This window comes from Rhinatrema bivittatum, chromosome 8, assembly GCF_901001135.1.
Source record: "Rhinatrema bivittatum chromosome 8, aRhiBiv1.1, whole genome shotgun sequence".
NCBI classification, from domain to species: Eukaryota; Metazoa; Chordata; class Amphibia; order Gymnophiona; family Rhinatrematidae; genus Rhinatrema; species Rhinatrema bivittatum.
This window is the reverse complement of record NC_042622.1, coordinates 18,840,352-18,858,234: the sequence shown is the minus strand read 5'-3', so window position 1 is coordinate 18,858,234 and position 17,883 is coordinate 18,840,352. Positions and strand designations below refer to the sequence as shown.

Below are 17,883 nucleotides of genomic sequence, written 5' to 3'. Positions count from 1 at the left end.
AGCTTCCACTGTTTGTGTGCCAGACACTGAGTGCTAGGGCTGAGCCCAAGAGTCTGGGAACCAGGACACGGAGCTTCCTAGCATTAGGAAAATGCGTGAAATTGTCCACCTTCAGATTGGCCAATGTGGTAATCAAATTGGGGCCAAGGTGAGCAGCACTTCCAAACTTTTTTTCTGACCTCTAACGATGTGTGTGCAATGCTGTAGATGTAGGGTACCACATCTGTAACTTGGTAGACTCACATCAACCCAGATGCATTTAGTTCCAGAATAAACATGCAGATTTTTTTATTACATATTTGAAGGATGTACTTGTGGAAAGAAAGCAATGCAGCTACTAGTTTAATTCAGCTTTTTAAAAAGCTTTAATGTTTGATTAGGGATGAGCAATATTTAAATGGAGCTGTCATGCTATGTGTGTCTATGGGAAACAGGCTTGTTACATCCTAGCAAATACTTTCTCAGTCAAAGGTTCAGGAGCTTGCAGAGCATTGCCAATGCTCATTTTGACTGCACTGACCTGCACTGGACTTCTCCTAAGTCTCTTTACCGTGCGATAACTTCAATTTGTAGTCTTTATGCTCTGATGCAAGTCAGTGTCAAAAAGCTGTTTTCAGAGCTATTGGATACAACTGAACGACAGCTAAAAATATCAAATGTGAAAATGCGACGGTGGCTCAAACTTAAAATTTAAAGGGACTGGTAGTGTGCAGCTGAGGGTGTGACAGCTTCACGATGATGCTTGTGTGCTGCTAAGATAAGAGGACGGAGGCCTGGGAGCTGAGATAGTGGCTTGGTGTGTTTTAATACTTTGCATCATCTGTCCCCAGAAATAACAAATAATGGCTCTGAATATATTTGGGCCTTTAAATGGGGCCATGCTACAGGTTTTTCTTTCCCTCTTCACATAGCTCAAGATGAGACAAGTTCAAAACGTTTTCTATTTAAGTAGCTCAAGAACTCTTAAGAATGCAGTCAGTGGAAAATATTTATTTTATCTTCTTACCCCTGGGATTCATAAGACTGATACAGGGCAAAACATGGAACAGTATCTTAGACTGCTGTGGCTGTATATTTATTTAGAGGTAATTTAAAACAGATCTTGTAATATGTATCAGGTTGTACCAGGAAAACAGGGAGGTGGTTTGAGCGGTGGGACTTGCTGGTTCAGGGCGGGTGGGCACGTAAGTCATCCTTGCACACCGCCAGCCAGCTCCGTGCTGTTCCAGTCCTGGGTGCACTCCATGGCATGCATGGGCTTGCAGGTCTGAATTTTCCTTCTCGCGTGCCGCTGGGAAAATGGGAGCCAGGCGTGCACACGGAAACCCCATGAGGGCACAGGCAGGCCTGCATTTCGGGATGACCAAAATATGCAAATGAACATGCTAACACGACCAAATGCTCGCAAATACATCTGATGAATGTGGATGTCCTGCAGACTCGTGAGGAGCGGAATTAAATCTGAGGTAATAGCATTCGGTGCACGGGCAAGTCACTGAGATCACTTTCAAGACGGTCAAACAAAAAACGCAGGGCACCCTGGCGGGGAGAGCCAGCGTGATGAGTTATTCTTTCTTAGCACCTCACACTGGGTAAGTAACGACTGAAAAGGGCCAGCGTGGAACAGGTCTACAATTCACTTTGCCTTAATGACTCCCAAGATCTCCTCTGTGTTCTCTCTCCAGTTCTGGGACGTGATAAGCGATGAACACGGGATTGATGCGACTGGAAACTACAAGGGAGATTCCGACTTGCAGCTCGAGAGAATCAATGTCTACTTCAACGAAGCTTATTGTAAGTTGTTTTGTTTTTTAAAATGAATTTGAAGAACTGGCAGTGCACCCAGATACAGAGCTAAATAGTTACACGCTGGGCACAGCCAGGGCTTCAGGCCTTCAAGGTCAACCTTGTTCCAGCTTTTCAGAGGGAGAAGCTCAGCTAATAAAGAGATGCAGTCCTGACCCGAGGAATAAGATCGGAACGAGGCACGGTCAGCCCCAAGTTGGTCATTTCAGCTCTTTTTATTAAGGAGGGTGGGGGCAGGGTTTTTTTGGTTCATTTAATTTTATTTTTTTCGCTTCATTTGCCAAACCCAAATAAACATTGAACAGAATAAAACTTACAAAAATACAATAAAACCCCCAAACTGATGTAAAAAAAACAAACAAACCCAGGCCTCCTATGGCCCTGAAAAGCCGCTCCCACCCTACAAAACGTGAACGCAGAGCTCGGGCCTTCCCGTCCCTCCCTCCTGTTTAAATCTGCTTCCCCCATGGTCTCCCACTTACTCCTCTTCTGGATCCTGAGTGCTGAAGGGTAGGGGCAATGCCCATTCGCTTCTGCCTGGGTCCTGGAGCTTGAAAAAATGGCGCAGTGGGGAAATCCACGTCGCATTAATCTGCATAAAAATGAAAGATTCCTCATCGGTTCCTATTATAGCCTAATAACATTAGAGACGTCGGGAAAAGCTGATCATACATGTGTGTGTGGCAGAGCGCTCCGAATCAGCGCCTCCACATGCGTCACCATCCATCGGATGGAGCCATTTTTAAAGTTCCGGGACCTGGGTGGGGGCGAGTGGGCACCCAGGAAAGGGGCAAGCAAAGGGCGGGAGCTCCTCAGCTCACTTAAGCAGGGGGATGGGTGCGGGTAGGCTCTGGAAGGCCCCCCAATGAATTGGGAATGGGGTGGGGTGGTCGCAGGGACCTGGTGTGGCTTGGGCCTCAGATTCACGTTTTGCAGGGTGGGAGGGCATTTCCAGGGCTGCAGGAAGCCTTTTTCTTTTTAAATTTATACCACAAACACAAAAATACATGAACTTTTCCAGGTAGTTTTATTCTTTGTATTTTTTGTATTAATCTCAAACAAATGCACATCCCTAATTGAAACCAGTCCTTGGATCTCTAAAGAACCAGCAATCCCATTCACCCCAGGGGTGTACCTGTGGGTGGGCCCGAGCCCCCTGATTTAGCTCAGGCCCCCTCCCCCAGCAGCAGACTCGGGGTCACATCTGAGTCATCCCTTAAAAGTGCAACAGTTAGAGGGCCTGCAGGCACTGGGATCCGTGGCTTTAAGGCTAACTTGAAGAGGGAAACACCGCTGCCCTGTAAGGTTCCCAGGCCTGCAAAGTCTTTCTGCTTTACTTTTGGCAGGAAATTATTTATCCTTCCTCCTCTCAGCACTTTAAAATGTAAGGAATGCCTGGCCTGGGTGGAAGCCTATTCACATAATTGTTCTTAAGTATCTCGTATTAAGGGAGAGTGAGACAAGAGAGCCAGCCAGGGAAAGGGAAAAGTAAGAAGACAGAAGACACAGACTGTTGCCAGAAATGAAAGGGTTTCCTGCCACCGCTGTGCAGAGCCAAATAAGATGGGGTAAAAGTACAAGGGTGGGGGTGGAGTGGGGCAGGAAGCTAGAACAGGGTCCACCCATATTCAGATTCAGTTCTGGCTCCACCCCTGCCTCTATCAGCTCCTCCAATGTAACTTTCAAGATGCTGATGGCGGGGCTGGCCGGGCGTCAGCAGCACCCTGGGGGCACAAGGGTCCGGCTTTGGCTCCTGGGATCTTGATCCTCAGGCCAGAAGGGCTCGGGAACATCTTGGAGGGAGCACTCACGGTCCCAGGCAGGGAGGGGAGACCTCCATCTAGCGACAGTGCTGAGTGATGGGTGCGGTCCCTAGCTGTACTGGGGGGGTGGGGCCAGAATAGGAGGACAAAGAGGGAGAGACGATACAGATGGAGAACATCTGGGTTGTGGTGGTGCTGTGACCTCTGTTGGGGCTGTATCTGTCTGAAATGGAAATCCAAAGGAGCAGGAGGAAGCTGCTGTCCCTCCCTCCCCCCCGAAAAGGCAGGTACTGTGGTCTCTCGTCCGTGAACTAAGAATGAAATAATCCTTTATACAACCAAACACGTGGGGGATAAGCCTGTGCCAATTTACTATTCACATTTATGGAAAGGAGAAGCAGAAAGCAGAGCTGATGATGGAGAAGCATTTGCCTTTTGTATCACTTGTGGTTGCTCTATTTGTTTCTCATCTGACGGGGACTCTGATACCCCATGGCCCCTTCTCCTTCTGCCAGGGATGTGCAACGGGCCCAGCTTGCTGTCCTGGGGTACATGAGGGCATGCAGACCATTTTTCCTGGCTAGGTCACAGCATCTTAAAATCAATATGTGTGCACGAGTCAAGGAGCAGGGGTGCTGGGTCGCCTTAGGACTCCTTGAAGCTGCACAGAGGCACATTCAGCAGGAACCGAGCAGAAACTCAGGGAAGAAAGCAGTTAAAGACAGGGCTGGGACAGCAGCCTAAGGGTTGGTTTTTTCAAAACTGCCTTCATTTTTCCACTGCCACTCTTTTAAAATGTGTTTCTTTGAGAGCATAGTATCTTTCTCATTTGAATGACATTGGTCCACTTTATCTGCTCCTAAATTACTGTTAACTTCTTCAGAGGCAAATCCAGGGCAGGACCCCAATTGTGATATAACTGCACAGAAATTAACATTTTATAGAATATCCATAAAACTAATATCACTTTATGAGTTATTAATGCCAGACTAAGGCAGCAGCTCATTGACCTTTCTTCTGCTTCTTTGAAATGAGTGCCAAGAAATCTCTGCGATATCGAGTTGTTTAGAAGACCTGATTTTAAACATTGAATACGAGGCCAGATAAGAACAGTAGGGTCCATCTACGCTGCCGATATTTCTTCATCTTCCTGCTCCAGGTAGGCCGCAGATTGAAGCTGATAGATTTCCTTTTTTCTGCAGCTCACAAGTATGTGCCTCGAGCTGTCCTGATCGATCTGGAGCCAGGGACTATGGACAGCCTCCGATCCAGTAAAATAGGTCCCCTCTTCCGCCCTGACAACTTTATTCATGGTAAGTCAGCAACTGCATTAAAAACATGAGCACCACCTTTACTGTTTAATGGAAGACCCGTATTTCTCTAGCTCCTGTTTGTGCTGTTTAATAGTTCTACATGTTTTAATCAGTTCACACAATACATACAGGATGGCTGTTGCGAGTTGGTTCTACATCAGACACTTTGGCTTTGAGGCTTCATTCTTCACCAGATGCTGAGCGTGTAAAGCACAAACCAACCTCTGCCACTGCTCCTCAAGCTGCCTGGTCCATGCTGGATGTGATAAAAAGCGGGCGGCCTAGCCCAGCCTGCTGCCTGTGGTCCCCGCTCCCTGCCTCTCAGATTTTCGGGCTGCTCCATGCATGTTTACACGGGGAGGGTCATTTTCAAAGTCACTTCCACAGGTGGCACAGCAGTTTACCCAAGGCAATGCCCTCTTACAAAACTGCCCGGGAGGTGGGTAAACCTGCACAAGCAGTCCCAGGGCAGGCCTTGCCCTTACGTGCAGAGTTTGCATTTTCAAAAGTACAAGTGTATTTTTCTCCAAAACAACCGTGGGCACATATTAGCAAACGTAAAAACATGGGGGTAGTTTTGGTGAGATCGTTTTCAAAGGGAAAATATGTCCCCCGAGGACAGGCTTGGGGGCACCCCACTAGTTGATCCTGGTGAAGATGTGAAACTATTAAACGAGTGAACAGCGAACCATTAATGTGTGCTTATCCTTTTCTCTCTCTCCCTCCGGCTTGTTTCCCCGTCACTATCAGGGCAGCTTGCTTGGGGCAGGATGAGTTTGCAGATCCCAGCAAGGTTAGAGCTCTCATGAGGGGGACTGCAGGCCTCCGCTTCCTGCAGAGAAAGCCTGCCATCCCATTGATAAGACAGAGACTCCTCTCAATTCCTGTCCTGGGGCCCCTCCCCCGCCAGCTGGCTTTCTTGTAACTTAAGTTATGCAAAACTGACCTCCTTCATAAATCAAGCTTATACATCTCATGATTCTCTAGTGCTGGCGGTCAGAGAGATATCAACAGAACCGAGGCGGTTCAGAGAAGGGTTAGTGAAATGGGGTGGAGCCTTAGGACTTGATACTTAAGGATCTAAATGTCTACATCCTTGGAGGAGAGGGGAGAGAGACAGGAAATATGATAAAGGCATTTAAATACTTCAAAGATATTAATAATGCACAAGAGTAAACCTGTTTTATTTTTTCAGTGGAAAGTTCCAGAACAAGAGATCATGCTATGAAGGTCAAAGGGAGCAGACTCATAAGTGATCTCAGAAAATATTAATTACCAAAAAAAAAAAGGGGGGGGGGGGGGGGGGGGAGGGGGAAATTTGTGAAACAACCTTCTTATGGGGGCAAAACCAGCAACATGAAAAGCTGGGATGAAAAGCTGCTTAGTCTGGTTGATGCCGCTTCACCAGGTCCTTGCTGGATAGATAACAGCTTCTGCCTTTCCATCCATTTCATCACTGCATGTCAGCAACTTATTCCAGGGCATTCTGCAGAGGAGGTCAGACCATGGCGGTTGTTATCGGCTGAAATATCATAAGCCAGATGAGCAGGGATGGTGCAAACCTTACAGGCTGGCACCCATCCCCACTTCCCACACACAATTAAAAACTATGCACTTATAACAACAAATTTCACATGAGTATGTTATATTTACATGTATTTCTGTAATACCAATCAGAAGGGACACTTGGAACCCCTATGGTATTAGGTCTGTTGTAACGTGTTGGCCCTCAGAAAGCCATGAGTAAATTGAATTACAATTAGAATATAGCAAGCCTCCCAAAACAGCACTAACTGCTAGCCCTCAAACAGTAACAATCCTACCTCTGAAAAGGCAACACTGCACATTATAAGACCAGGCCCTAAAACATTCATACAGTTCCTGTTACGACTACCGAACAAGCCAGGCTGCTATAGATCCCTAAACAGAAACTGCATGCTGGCAGAACACCTCACCTTGATCATATGTGCTGAACACAGACAGACCCTCAGCAAAGAGAGACCATAAAGTAGAAAAAGACATATGCACACACAAAAAAAAAAAAAGGAAGTTGCGACAAGCCAGGCTCTGTATGCAGTGCAACTAGGCAAAAAAAGAAACATCACCATCCCAAATAAAATATCAAACAATAAAATGAAGAAATATAAAACAATCATAATAGTAAAACCATACTACTTTCAAAACAACTGACAAACAGAATAACATTCATTAATTAAAAATATATACAAATGTTTAAAAGTGTTCTGAACACCACTAAAATATGTCAAAACAGCAGCTCCTTCCAGCCATAGTAACTAGGCCTCTTTCTTCTTGGGTGTAGGCCCAGGCAACAGCCTTTCTTTTCTGGCCTCCATGGGCAGGAAGGAGGAGGGCCAATCACAGCAGTCTTGGCATCAGGAAAAGGCCAGAATGCTGTTGCCTAAAGACAACATCTGAGAAGGGCCCTTGAAAGCAGATCTCTTCATTTCTAATTGTTTCTTTTGTCACATCTTCTTTCTGTTGTTGTTTGTGTTCATGGATCAATGTTAGCATAATGTCGGTACAAAAGTAGTCGTGAGGAGATTGACTTTGGTACCTGTGGATCTATTTTTGTGTTGGAGTAAGGGTGCCATCTATCCTAAAATTTCATTTGCTTTTCTGTTATGGTCGCTCCAAGATACTTAAATTATTACATTCAAATCATCCTTTTTCCATTCTCTTTTACTGTGGATATCCCAAAAAATGGACCAACTTCTTAAGACAGATTTTTTCACTTTGTCATAAGCAGATCCTCAAGGAGATCTTGCTTTTAATAAAGATAAAAGCCATTTTTCTTTTCTTTTCCCCACTGTTCTGAAGATAGTACCTTTATGGATGCCTTTCTCTGTTTCTACAACAGGTAACTCAGGTGCTGGCAATAACTGGGCTAAGGGTCACTATACGGAAGGAGCCGAACTAGTAGAATCTGTGCTGGACGTTGTGAGGAACGAAAGTGAGAGCTGCGACTGTCTCCAGGGCTTTCAGCTTGTCCATTCCCTAGGAGGGGGAACGGGCTCAGGCATGGGAACCCTCCTTATCAACAAAATCCGGGAAGAATACCCCGACCGAATCATGAACACCTTCAGCATTATGCCTTCCCCCAAGGTCTCGGACACGGTTGTAGAACCGTACAACGCCATTCTGTCCATCCATCAGCTCATCGAGAATACGGATGAAACCTTCTGCATCGACAACGAAGCACTGTACGACATCTGCTTCCGAACCTTAAAGATGACCAACCCCACCTATGGCGACCTCAACCATTTAGTGTCCATGACAATGAGTGGTGTTACCACCTCGTTGCGTTTCCCTGGCCAACTGAATGCGGACCTGAGGAAGCTGGCTGTAAATATGGTGCCTTTCCCTCGCTTACACTTCTTCATGCCTGGCTTCGCCCCTCTGACATCCCGGGGCAGTCAGCAGTACAGGGCCCTCACCGTTCCAGAGCTCACACAGCAAATGTTCGATGCTCGCAACATGATGACGGCCTGTGACCCTCACCATGGGCGCTACCTGACTGTGGCAGGCATCTTCAGAGGCCGGATGTCCACAAAAGAAGTAGACGAGCAGATGTTGGCTGTTCAGACCAAGAACAGCGCATACTTTGTGGAGTGGATCCCCAACAACGTCAAGGTGGCAGTCTGCGACATCCCACCCCGGGGCCTCAAGTTGGCCTCGACCTTCATAGGCAACAACACAGCCATCCAAGAGATCTTCCGCCGAATTGCTGATCAGTTCTCGGCCATGTTCCGGAGAAAAGCTTTTCTGCACTGGTACACTGGGGAGGGAATGGATGAGATGGAGTTCACTGAAGCAGAAGGTAACACCAATGACTTGGTGTCGGAGTACCAGCAGTATCAGGATGCGACTGCAGAACTAGAAGGATATTACGAGGAAGAGGACGAGAAGGAAACCAAGTACCACGTGGCAGAAATAGTGGAAAAGGCATTTTAATTTCCTAGAAGGCAGCATTTTTATGCCATGCCTTGGGAAAACATTTCATGCAACTCTTTAGGATTACTGCTTAAATCAGTGACTTTAATAAAAAAAAAAAAAATCCAGTATTACAGTACAATTCTATCATTGGCACAGCGAGGGTGCAGTCTGTATCATTCTGCCGCTCGTACCCACTTTGTAAATGAATATCTCTCCCCATCCCCTGACGTAAGATAGAGAGCTTAAGAATTACTTCAGCATTGCATTTCAGAGCTTTGGGTTTACCTTGACAAATAAACGTCTGCACCAAGTTGGAAGAAGCTGTGTGATAAGTTAGGAAGCTTTATATGTCCAACATGCTGGGACAGGAGATGCTATTGATCCTTAGTGAAAGGCAATAGAGTCCCAGCCTTTCTGCACCAATGACCTCATTTTACAGATTTTGCAAATAATGTCTGATGCTCATAAAGTAGTGTTAGTAGAATAAATTACCCCTTTCTCTGCAGTAGCCTTAAAGAGTAATCTTAAAGCCATTTTAGTGGGCAAAACAGGGCTTTTTGAGAAGGTAGAAGTACACATGTAGGGCCTCAATGGGCTATGTATACCGGCAGGGGGAGAGGCGTTCCTGGGGGTGGGATTTGGATCACCTACTTTTGCATTTTAAAAATTACACATGTAGCTTTCGCCAGAAAAGGTATCTGCACTAATTAGGAGGTGCAGATATGAGCAGGTCCGTTTCAGGGGATCATTGTCAAAGTACACCCATGCTTTTGACTCTGCACTTATGCAGTCGTATGTTCCCCTAAATTGATTCCATAGTTAAAGTCCTGCACTGCTGTTTTACCAAACTTGGGATTTTATTAGAAATGTCATTTGATATTGTGACTTCGTGATGATCAGTCAACATAATTAATGAATAGCAGCAGAGTCCATCTCAAACTGTCTATTCTTTATACTACAAGTGTTTTCTGGATTATTTCTCAGAAATGTTTAAAAGATTAAACTAAGTAGTCTGCTGCCCATAAACATCCCGTAACTCCTGTGTTCCTAGATTCTCTTCTGCCTCGGCCTACTCACTGTACGCAGGGTCCTGCTGGAGAAGGTGGTGACTGCTAAAATGAAATGTCCACCTCCTTTCTTGTTCCAGAAACTTAAGATCTTCACGCTGCAACGTTCACTGATTCCGCGGCAGGCTGTATGAGGTCTGTTATGCAATATATAGCACAGACCTTTACATGGGCCAGCAGAAATGTGTTAAAGAGGAAGTAGCACAGACGAGGTTTCCCTCACTTTGAGAGATTAGAAATGGCTCCCCCCAGACTTTCTCCCACTATATTTTCATCCTCTATTAAAATCATGGTTGGACCCACTGTCAAGGGCTCTTTACTTCCCCAGGGCAGAGTTGCTAATGGGCTCCCTAGGAGAGGGTCATAGTGCCGGAGGACAGTGCAGTGTTGTCAACCAAACGGCATTTTGCAGTACTGGCACCACAGCCAGAAAATCCACATTACATCTTCTCATAAGGGCAATGTGCTTGGTTGACAATAAGTAAAAAGCCTTGTACAATAGCACAGGATATTTCAACTCCAATCATCCATTTTTGTAACTTCAGCTTTTTATTATTATAAATTATTGCATCAAAGCAACTGGCACCAGTTCGTGATTTCCTTGTCCCTGACACACTGCAATGGATGATGGGATCTGGAGCTGCTGGATGGCAATGCTCCTTGTCCCTTGTCACTGAACTTACATTGTTTTGTCAAACAAACCATCAGACATTATACAAAGAAATACCCAAGCACTCTGGAGAGGTACTGCTCTTCCTTGCTGTGGCTGGTGGTTGATAGTACTTCACCTTTAAAATGATTTCTCTCACTAGTAGAGGCAAGAAGAGCTTTCCCTGGTTTCTGAACAGGGTAGGAGACTTCTGGATTATGAAGATGCCAAAGGCTGCGCTCTTTGGAACTCAATCCACTTCTGTAGATCTGTGTCTGATTAGCCCATGCCTCAGGGCAGAGCAACGACAGGGTGGAAGAGAAGTCAGCAACACTACAGAATCAACTTTAATGCACAATCCACGTGGATGGTGCTATCGGCCTGGGCTTTTTTAAACAAAAATATATTACGGAGGTTATCAGAGAAAAGGTGGTATTTTTTTTTCCTAGTTATTTTGTAAATAGTATAACCACTCTCTCTTTGTAATTGTGCTTGATGTTAAACTATTAAAATTAGTTATGTAACAAACCTATGCTTTCCAATTCAGGACCCCTGCTCTACTGCTAAACACTAGCACTTTTTGTTTTGGCAATTTGTTAACTGCATTTTATTGTATATCAAAATTTTCTTTTGTTCCTGAATTAAAAATAGTTCAAATTGGTTCTTCTCACTTTTTTCTCTTCTTGCCAAAGCTTCCTCATTGACTCACGGGTCTGCCAAGCGATGCTGAAAGCTTTGGCAGAGTTCCCTTTCTTATAGACACTGTGCTGAGACTTTGCACGGAAGATGCCTCTAAAATTTACAAATGCAAAAGACAATTTAACACACAATAAACAAAGAATATTAATTTTCAGAGTTGCCAGCAGGCTGCATGAGCTCCATGGTGCTTGTCATTCCGTTGAAGGAACAGGATTGAGAGTCTTCCATTACAGCCAAGATTTTTTGCAATAACTAACTTTAGTGACTCAGCTTATATTCCCATATACAAATTAGAAAGGGTTACATCTTTCTTCACCACAGCTTGCCTTGCAAGAATCATGAGGCATTTCCAAAGAATAGTTCAGCTGTAGTAAAAAGAAGCTGGCACTGCTGCTCTTAGGCTGGTTCTAGCCACTGTGGCAGTTAGCCTTGCTGCCCACTTAGATGTATATAAGACCCAGTGATATAGTCTGGAGCCAGGGAGAGGCATACAGAGCACCTGCTCTTCTTCCTCATCTCTATCATGGATACAACTAAAGGATAAAAGGTTATCATTCAACAGCAGAACCGAGACAGCCCAAGTGAGTGCATCGTGTGAAGAATGAAAAAATGTAACCAATGCAAATGCCCAACATTAGCAAGTCGGTGATGTACATAGATCTCAGCAGCCCCTTACACAGGAGATGCAGGCTCATGTTTTCAGTGATAGATGGCCAGAAGGGCTTGCATGTTCTACCAACTTGTTTACATCAGTGAATAGCTCCAATCAGCAGTAACAAATGAACTTAATACTAAGACATGTGCCAAGGATAGGCCTAGCAACCCCAATGTTCTAGATCAATGGTTCCCAAAACTGTCCAGGAGGACCCTCACTCAGACAGGTTTTCAGGATATCCACAATGAATTTGCATTCAATAGAGGCAGTGCATGCAAATTCATCTCATGCACCTTACGGATATTTTGAAAACCCAAGTGGCTGGAGACCTTCCAGCACAGGCTTTGGAACCACTGACCTAGATTTTGAATTAGCTTAGTTGTGAATAGTATGAAAAAGCACCAACACAAAGCTTAAGACCACATATTGGCAGAAGTGGTTACATAATTTTTCCTCCCAATAAAAGTAGCTCATATTGGGTTATTGAAACCAGAACATATTTCACAACCATATTTATTTAGAAGCTTGGTTTATAATAATTTGCATATATGAAAGGCTTATTTTCAACACCACAAAAGAAAAAAAACAAAAAAAACTACATGGCTGATCTTCTTATCCAAATTCAAGGATCTTCAGGGTACTGGTACACAGAGGTTTTGAACAGTGGCCATAGGTCAAAATCTGAGGAGTGAAACAAATAAGGGACAACCATATGAACACTTTTACTTATGCTCTATGGAAACATCAAATGCTTCAATTTAGATTTTAGCTCTAAAATGCACATTAAAACAGCAACTTTCCCCACCCCAAGTTTAATCATTCCATTAAATTTCAGCAGTTCACATTAAAACTGGACGAAGTGCAGCTAATGTCCACAGTTCTAAAATAGTTGATAATGGTTCCCTATTGCAAGTGAGCATAGGGCTTATAAGTCGTAAACATTGGAGGGCGAGAAAACTATGGTAGTCAAGCAAGAGAAAAAAAAGGCGGTATAGTTTGATCTATAAAACTACAACACAGTGCTGTCATAAAGCAAATCAGTCTAGGATAAAACTGAAAAACTAATAAGTCTACTTTGTAGGTAAAAGGCATCCAAGCACTTAAGCAAACAGACAGTGGGAAGTAAATTTGGTGGCAACATGTACCAAGAGATCAAGCATGCCTTAAAATTAGTATGTGTAGCATTGACAATTTTCAACTTTCTTCATAAGATGTGAACTATTCGCTCACATTCCCAGTACAAAATAATGCCCATCAAGGCGCACCCATAAACACAGTAAACAAACATGTAAAACCAGATTGTGCATCGATTACAGTTGTACATTATTTAAGACATCTTTCCCCCAGCTTCATACATGGAGAGGCTGCTTTAAAAAGCTATTGGGTGAGTGCTACAGCCATCAGGTTACTTATTTAACCTGCTAACAGAATCTGGGAGTTGCTGGATGTACAACACATTCATATTATGAGGATTGGCAAGGCTAAATTTATGACTGATTCATAAAGGTACAGAATCATTCAACAGCCTGCAAGCTTATTTCTTCCATCAATCACCTCTGATATATCCTATCCCAAGGCAGGTAAAGAGAAAAACTGTCCTTTAACAGCAGACAAATGTTTTTACATTTCCAGTAGCATTTAGGAGAGAAACCAGTGTGTCTAGTGATGCTCTTTAAATAGCTGAACTGCATCCCTTAAAATGACTCTGTCCGAGACAAGGACCTTACAGGTGAGTGACATGAACTATGACTATAAGATTTGCGTCTTTATTGTGTTTCTAAAGCAAGGCATTACCTAGACGTTGTCCTTTTTTGGTTTTACTGTTTTAACATTAGCTACAGCTGCTTTGTCAGCTTCCACTTTGAACTGAGGCTTCAGTGCATCTCGGACAACCCGAGCACAGATCTGAGAGAATCGGATGTAACTGAATTCAAAATAAAACAAACAGAAAAAAAATATGTTAGAAACCAGCCCACAAAAGTCATTCAGAATCCTAACAGCGTGAACGTGAGCAGCTCATACAACTCCTTCAAAATACAGAACAGAGACTGAAGCTGCCGGAGGTTTGAAGACTACAAGCGAAGGAAGGCTAAATCAGAGGCAGGCTTCCCATTACCCCCGATAATGCGCGCTCAACAGAACAGAATATCCAGGCATTGCCGTTTATTATCTGTTTCCTTTTAAACAAAAGTTTCTGAGGAAAAGCTTCCTTCACGGAGACAAAACGGCTCAAAACCCTGCTTAGGCACAGAGCGTATTGAGGTTTGATGGTAAATGAGAGCACGGGCCAAACCCCTCGCCATTCTCTCCGAGCGCAAAAGCCCAAGTAGGATCGGGCTAGTATGGGGGGGGGGAGAAGAGAGAACAGATGGGACGGGGGCTAACCCGCTCTTGAGCCCGGCTTGACTCCCTTCTCCTTAAAACTTACCCCGATCCTTTTGGCCGAAAGCCCAGCCTTTACATGACCCTCCATCACCCCAGCCCGGCCTGCCTCCAGTCCTCCGAGCCCGGCCTGCCTCCCTCCTCCTCCTCCTCACCCGAGCCCGGCCTGCCTCCCTCCACTCCTCCGAGCCCGGCCTCCCTCCACTCCTCCTCCTCACCCGAGCCCGGCCTGCCTCCCTCCACTCCTCCTCCTCACCCGAGCCCGGCCTGCCTCCCTCCACTCCTCCTCACCCGAGCCCGGCCTGCCTCCCTCCCTCCACTCCTCCTCACCCGAGCCCGGCCTGCCTCCCTCCACTCCTCCTCACCCGAGCCCGGCCTGCCTCCCTCCACTCCTCCTCACCCGAGCCCGGCCTGCCTCCCTCCACTCCTCCTCCGAGCCCGGCCTGCCTCCCTCCACTCCTCCTCCGAGCCCGGCCTGCCCCCCGCCCTCCTCCTCACCCGAGCCCGGCCTCCCTCCACTCCTCCGAGCCCGGCCTCCCTCCACTCCTCCGAGCCCGGCCTCCCTCCACTCCTCCGAGCCCCGGCCTCCCTCCACTCCTCCGAGCCCGGCCTCCCTCCACTCCTCCTCCTCACCCGAGCCCGGCCTGCCGCCCTCCCTCCTCCTCACCCGAGCCCGGCCTGCCGCCCCCACTCCTCCTCAGAGCCCGAGCCCGGCCTGCCGCCCTCCACTCCTCCTCACCCGAGCCCGAGCCCGGCCTGCCGCCCTCCACTCCTCCTCCTCCTCCCCCGAGCCCGGCCTGCCGCCCTCCACTCCTCCTCCTCCTCACCCGAGCCCGGCCTGCCGCCTCCACTCCTCCTCCTCCTCACCCGAGCCCGGCCTGCCGCCCTCCACTCCTCCTCCTCCTCACCCGAGCCCGGCCTGCCGCCCTCCACTCCTCCTCCTCCTCACCCGAGCCCGGCCTGCCTCCCTCCACTCCTCCTCCTCCTCACCCGAGCCCGGCCTGCCGCCCTCCACTCCTCCTCCTCCTCACCCGAGCCCGGCCTGCCGCCCTCCACTCCTCCTCCTCCTCACCCGAGCCCGGCCTGCCGCCCTCCACTCCTCCTCCTCCTCACCCGAGCCCGGCCTGCCGCCCTCCACTCCTCCTCCTCCTCACCCGAGCCCGGCCTGCCGCCCTCCACTCCTCCTCCTCGAGCCCAGCCTGCCGCCCTCCACTCCTCCGAGCCCAGGCCTGCCTCCAGTCCTCCTCCTCACCCGAGCCCGGCCTGCCGCCCTCCACTCCTCCTCCTCCGAGCCCGGCCTGCCGCCCTCCACTCCTCCTCCTCCGAGCCCGGCCTGCCGCCCTCCACTCCTCCTCCTCCGAGCCCGGCCTGCCGCCCCTCCACTCCTCCTCCTCCGAGCCCGGCCTGCCGCCCTCCACTCCTCCTCCTCCGAGCCCGGCCTGCCGCCCTCCACTCCTCCTCCTCCTCACCCAAGCCCGGCCTGCCGCCCTCCACTCCTCCTCCTCCTCACCCAAGCCCGGCCTGCCCCTCCACTCCTCCTCCAAGCCCGAGCCCGGCCTGCCTCCCTCCCTCCACTCCTCCTCACCCGAGCCCGGCCTGCCTCCCCTCCCTCCACTCCTCCTCACCCGAGCCCGGCCTGCCTCCCTCCCTCCACTCCTCCTCACCCGCGCCCGGCCTGCCTCCCTCCCTCCACTCCTCCTCACCCGAGCCCGGCCTGCCTCCCTCCCTCCACTCCTCCTCACCCGAGCCCGGCCTGCCTCCCTCCCTCCACTCCTCCTCACCCGAGCCCGGCCTGCCGCCCTCCACTCCTCCTCCTCCGAGCCCAAGCCCGGCCTGCCGCCCTCCACTCCTCCTCCTCCGAGCCCAAGCCCGGCCTGCCGCCCTCCACTCCTCCTCCTCCGAGCCCGAGCCCGGCCTGCCGCCCTCCACTCCTCCTCCTCCTCCGAGCCCGGCCTGCCGCCCTCCACTCCTCCTCCTCCTCCGAGCCCGGCCTGCCGCCCTCCACTCCTCCTCCTCCGAGCCCGGCCTGCCGCCCTCCACTCCTCCAAGCCCGAGCCCGGCCTGCATCCCTCCACTCCTCCGAGCCCGGCCTGCCTCCAGTCCTCCTCCTCACTCGAGCCCGGCCTGCCGCCCTCCACTCCTCCTCCTCCAAGCCCGAGCCCGGCCTGCCGCCCTCCACTCCTCCTCCTCCAAGCCCGAGCCCGGCCTGCCTCCCTCCACTCCTCCGAGCCCGGCCTGCATCCCTCCACTCCTCCGAGCCCGGCCTGCATCCCTCCACTCCTCCGAGCCCGGCCTGCCTCCCTCCACTCCTCCGAGCCCGGCCTGCCTCCCTCCACTCCTCCTCCTCCTCCTCACCTGAGCCCGGCCTGCCTCCTGCATCCCTGCACTCCTCCTCCTCGCCCCCTCCTCACCTGAGCCCGGCCTGCCTCCCTCCACTCCTCCTCCTCCTCACCTCAGCCCGGCCTGCCTCCAGTACGCTACCATCTTGGCAGAGGTGACTCCAAAGCCCCACGGACACTACGAGCGGCGACGGAGAACAGGAAGAAGGTCAAAGGAGAGGAAACGGCTCTTCCGCCAATCGTGGAACACGCACATAAAAAGGCCACCAATCAAATTAACTCATGGATATTCCCAGCCAATGACGTCACCACGGCAAGCGTCAGAGGTGAGGCAGACGTCATCAGTGCTGGGAGCAGTTCTGTGCGCAGGCGCGCTACAGGGAGCGGGCAGAGAAGGCTTCCGGTCCTCCCGCTGCCCTGGGTGCCGGCGGTCAGCCAGAGGTGATTGCACCATCAGTCCTGTGCGCGCGCCCGTGGACTTTACTGAATCGGCCTGGATGGTTTTTAAGTTCTTTAAATGTTTATATTTTTCAATATTAAAATATCAAGAATTACTCTTGAACGTCAGGCAGAATTTAGAAAAGGAGAAATAAGCCAAGCAAATAAGTAGAAGAGGCGAGAGGGAAGCAAGGATCACAGGCTCTCCACACTAATAATAATAATAAAAATTACAAAATAACAAGAGGGAAAAAAAACCCACATAAAACCAACCTCAATTAGCAGACATTCACGGTTCAAGTAAAATGGTAAAAGTAGATCCTGTGTGATACGTGAACAAGTTGTCTTTGAAATCTCAGTTAAAAGGGGGGGGGGGGGAAAAAGGGCCCCAACAATGAAGAAAAGTAATTTTTATTTAATTTTACATTTGACAAGATAAAATTAATTCAGCACTAATAGCACATTCTCCTTCATAATCAAGAAATCATTTTTTTCTGGCTCCTGTAAAACATCTCGATTTTAATAAGAAATGAAAATTGGCACCTGGCTTGGTTATTTCACTTCATCACTGGTCAGACATTAAAGGCAAAATAATGTCATAAAAGGAGGGGGAGTGGTAGCTGGATTCAATTCATCAGCTGCCACTTGCAACTGTAGAAAATTTGCTGAAATAACTAAATGCAAAAGCTCTGGGAGAGTAACGGTATCCAGTCTAAATTACTTTGCTAGTGGAAGTGTGTTGGGGCTGAGCAAATGCTGAAATGTCAGAGTCCTGCAGATTCCACAGCGCTGTCTGCAGCAATTTCCTCCATCAGTCC

At 48.5% G+C, this 17,883-nt stretch overlaps 2 protein-coding genes across 2 annotated transcripts; one reads left to right on the top strand and one right to left on the bottom strand.

Moving 5' to 3' along the window:
• TUBB1 (tubulin beta 1 class VI) lies at nt 1-11,213 on the top strand. Its single transcript, XM_029611670.1, has 4 exons — nt 1-148; nt 1,686-1,794; nt 4,772-4,882; nt 7,761-11,213. Exons 1-4 carry the CDS (start codon nt 92-94, stop codon nt 8,852-8,854), a joined length of 1,371 nt encoding a protein of 456 aa, XP_029467530.1. The 5' UTR covers nt 1-91; the 3' UTR covers nt 8,855-11,213.
• Nucleotides 11,214-12,401: 1,188 nt separating this feature from the next.
• Nucleotides 12,402-16,897, bottom strand: ATP5F1E (ATP synthase F1 subunit epsilon). The gene is made up of 3 exons (XM_029611671.1): nt 16,741-16,897; nt 13,701-13,830; nt 12,402-12,587 (listed from the first exon to the last, which is right to left on the bottom strand). Exons 1-2 carry the CDS (start codon nt 16,770-16,772, stop codon nt 13,701-13,703), a joined length of 162 nt encoding a protein of 53 aa, XP_029467531.1. The 5' UTR covers nt 16,773-16,897; the 3' UTR covers nt 12,402-12,587.
• Nucleotides 16,898-17,883: the final 986 nt, after the last annotated feature.

Excerpts from the sequence above, each read along its gene's own strand:
- TUBB1 (XM_029611670.1), top strand. The coding sequence starts at position 92 with ATGCGTGAAATTGTCCACCTTCAGATTGGCCAATGTGGTAATCAAATT. Across the intron at positions 149-1,685 it reads GTAATCAAATTGGGGCCAAG|TTCTGGGACGTGATAAGCGA; the intron begins GTGAGCAGCACT and ends TTCTCTCTCCAG. Across the intron at positions 4,883-7,760 it reads CCCTGACAACTTTATTCATG|GTAACTCAGGTGCTGGCAAT; the intron begins GTAAGTCAGCAA and ends TTTCTACAACAG.
- ATP5F1E (XM_029611671.1), bottom strand. The coding sequence starts at position 16,772 with ATGGTAGCGTACTGGAGGCAGGCCGGGCTGAG. Across the intron at positions 13,831-16,740 it reads TGGAGGCAGGCCGGGCTGAG|TTACATCCGATTCTCTCAGA; the intron begins GTGAGGAGGAGG and ends TTTTGAATTCAG.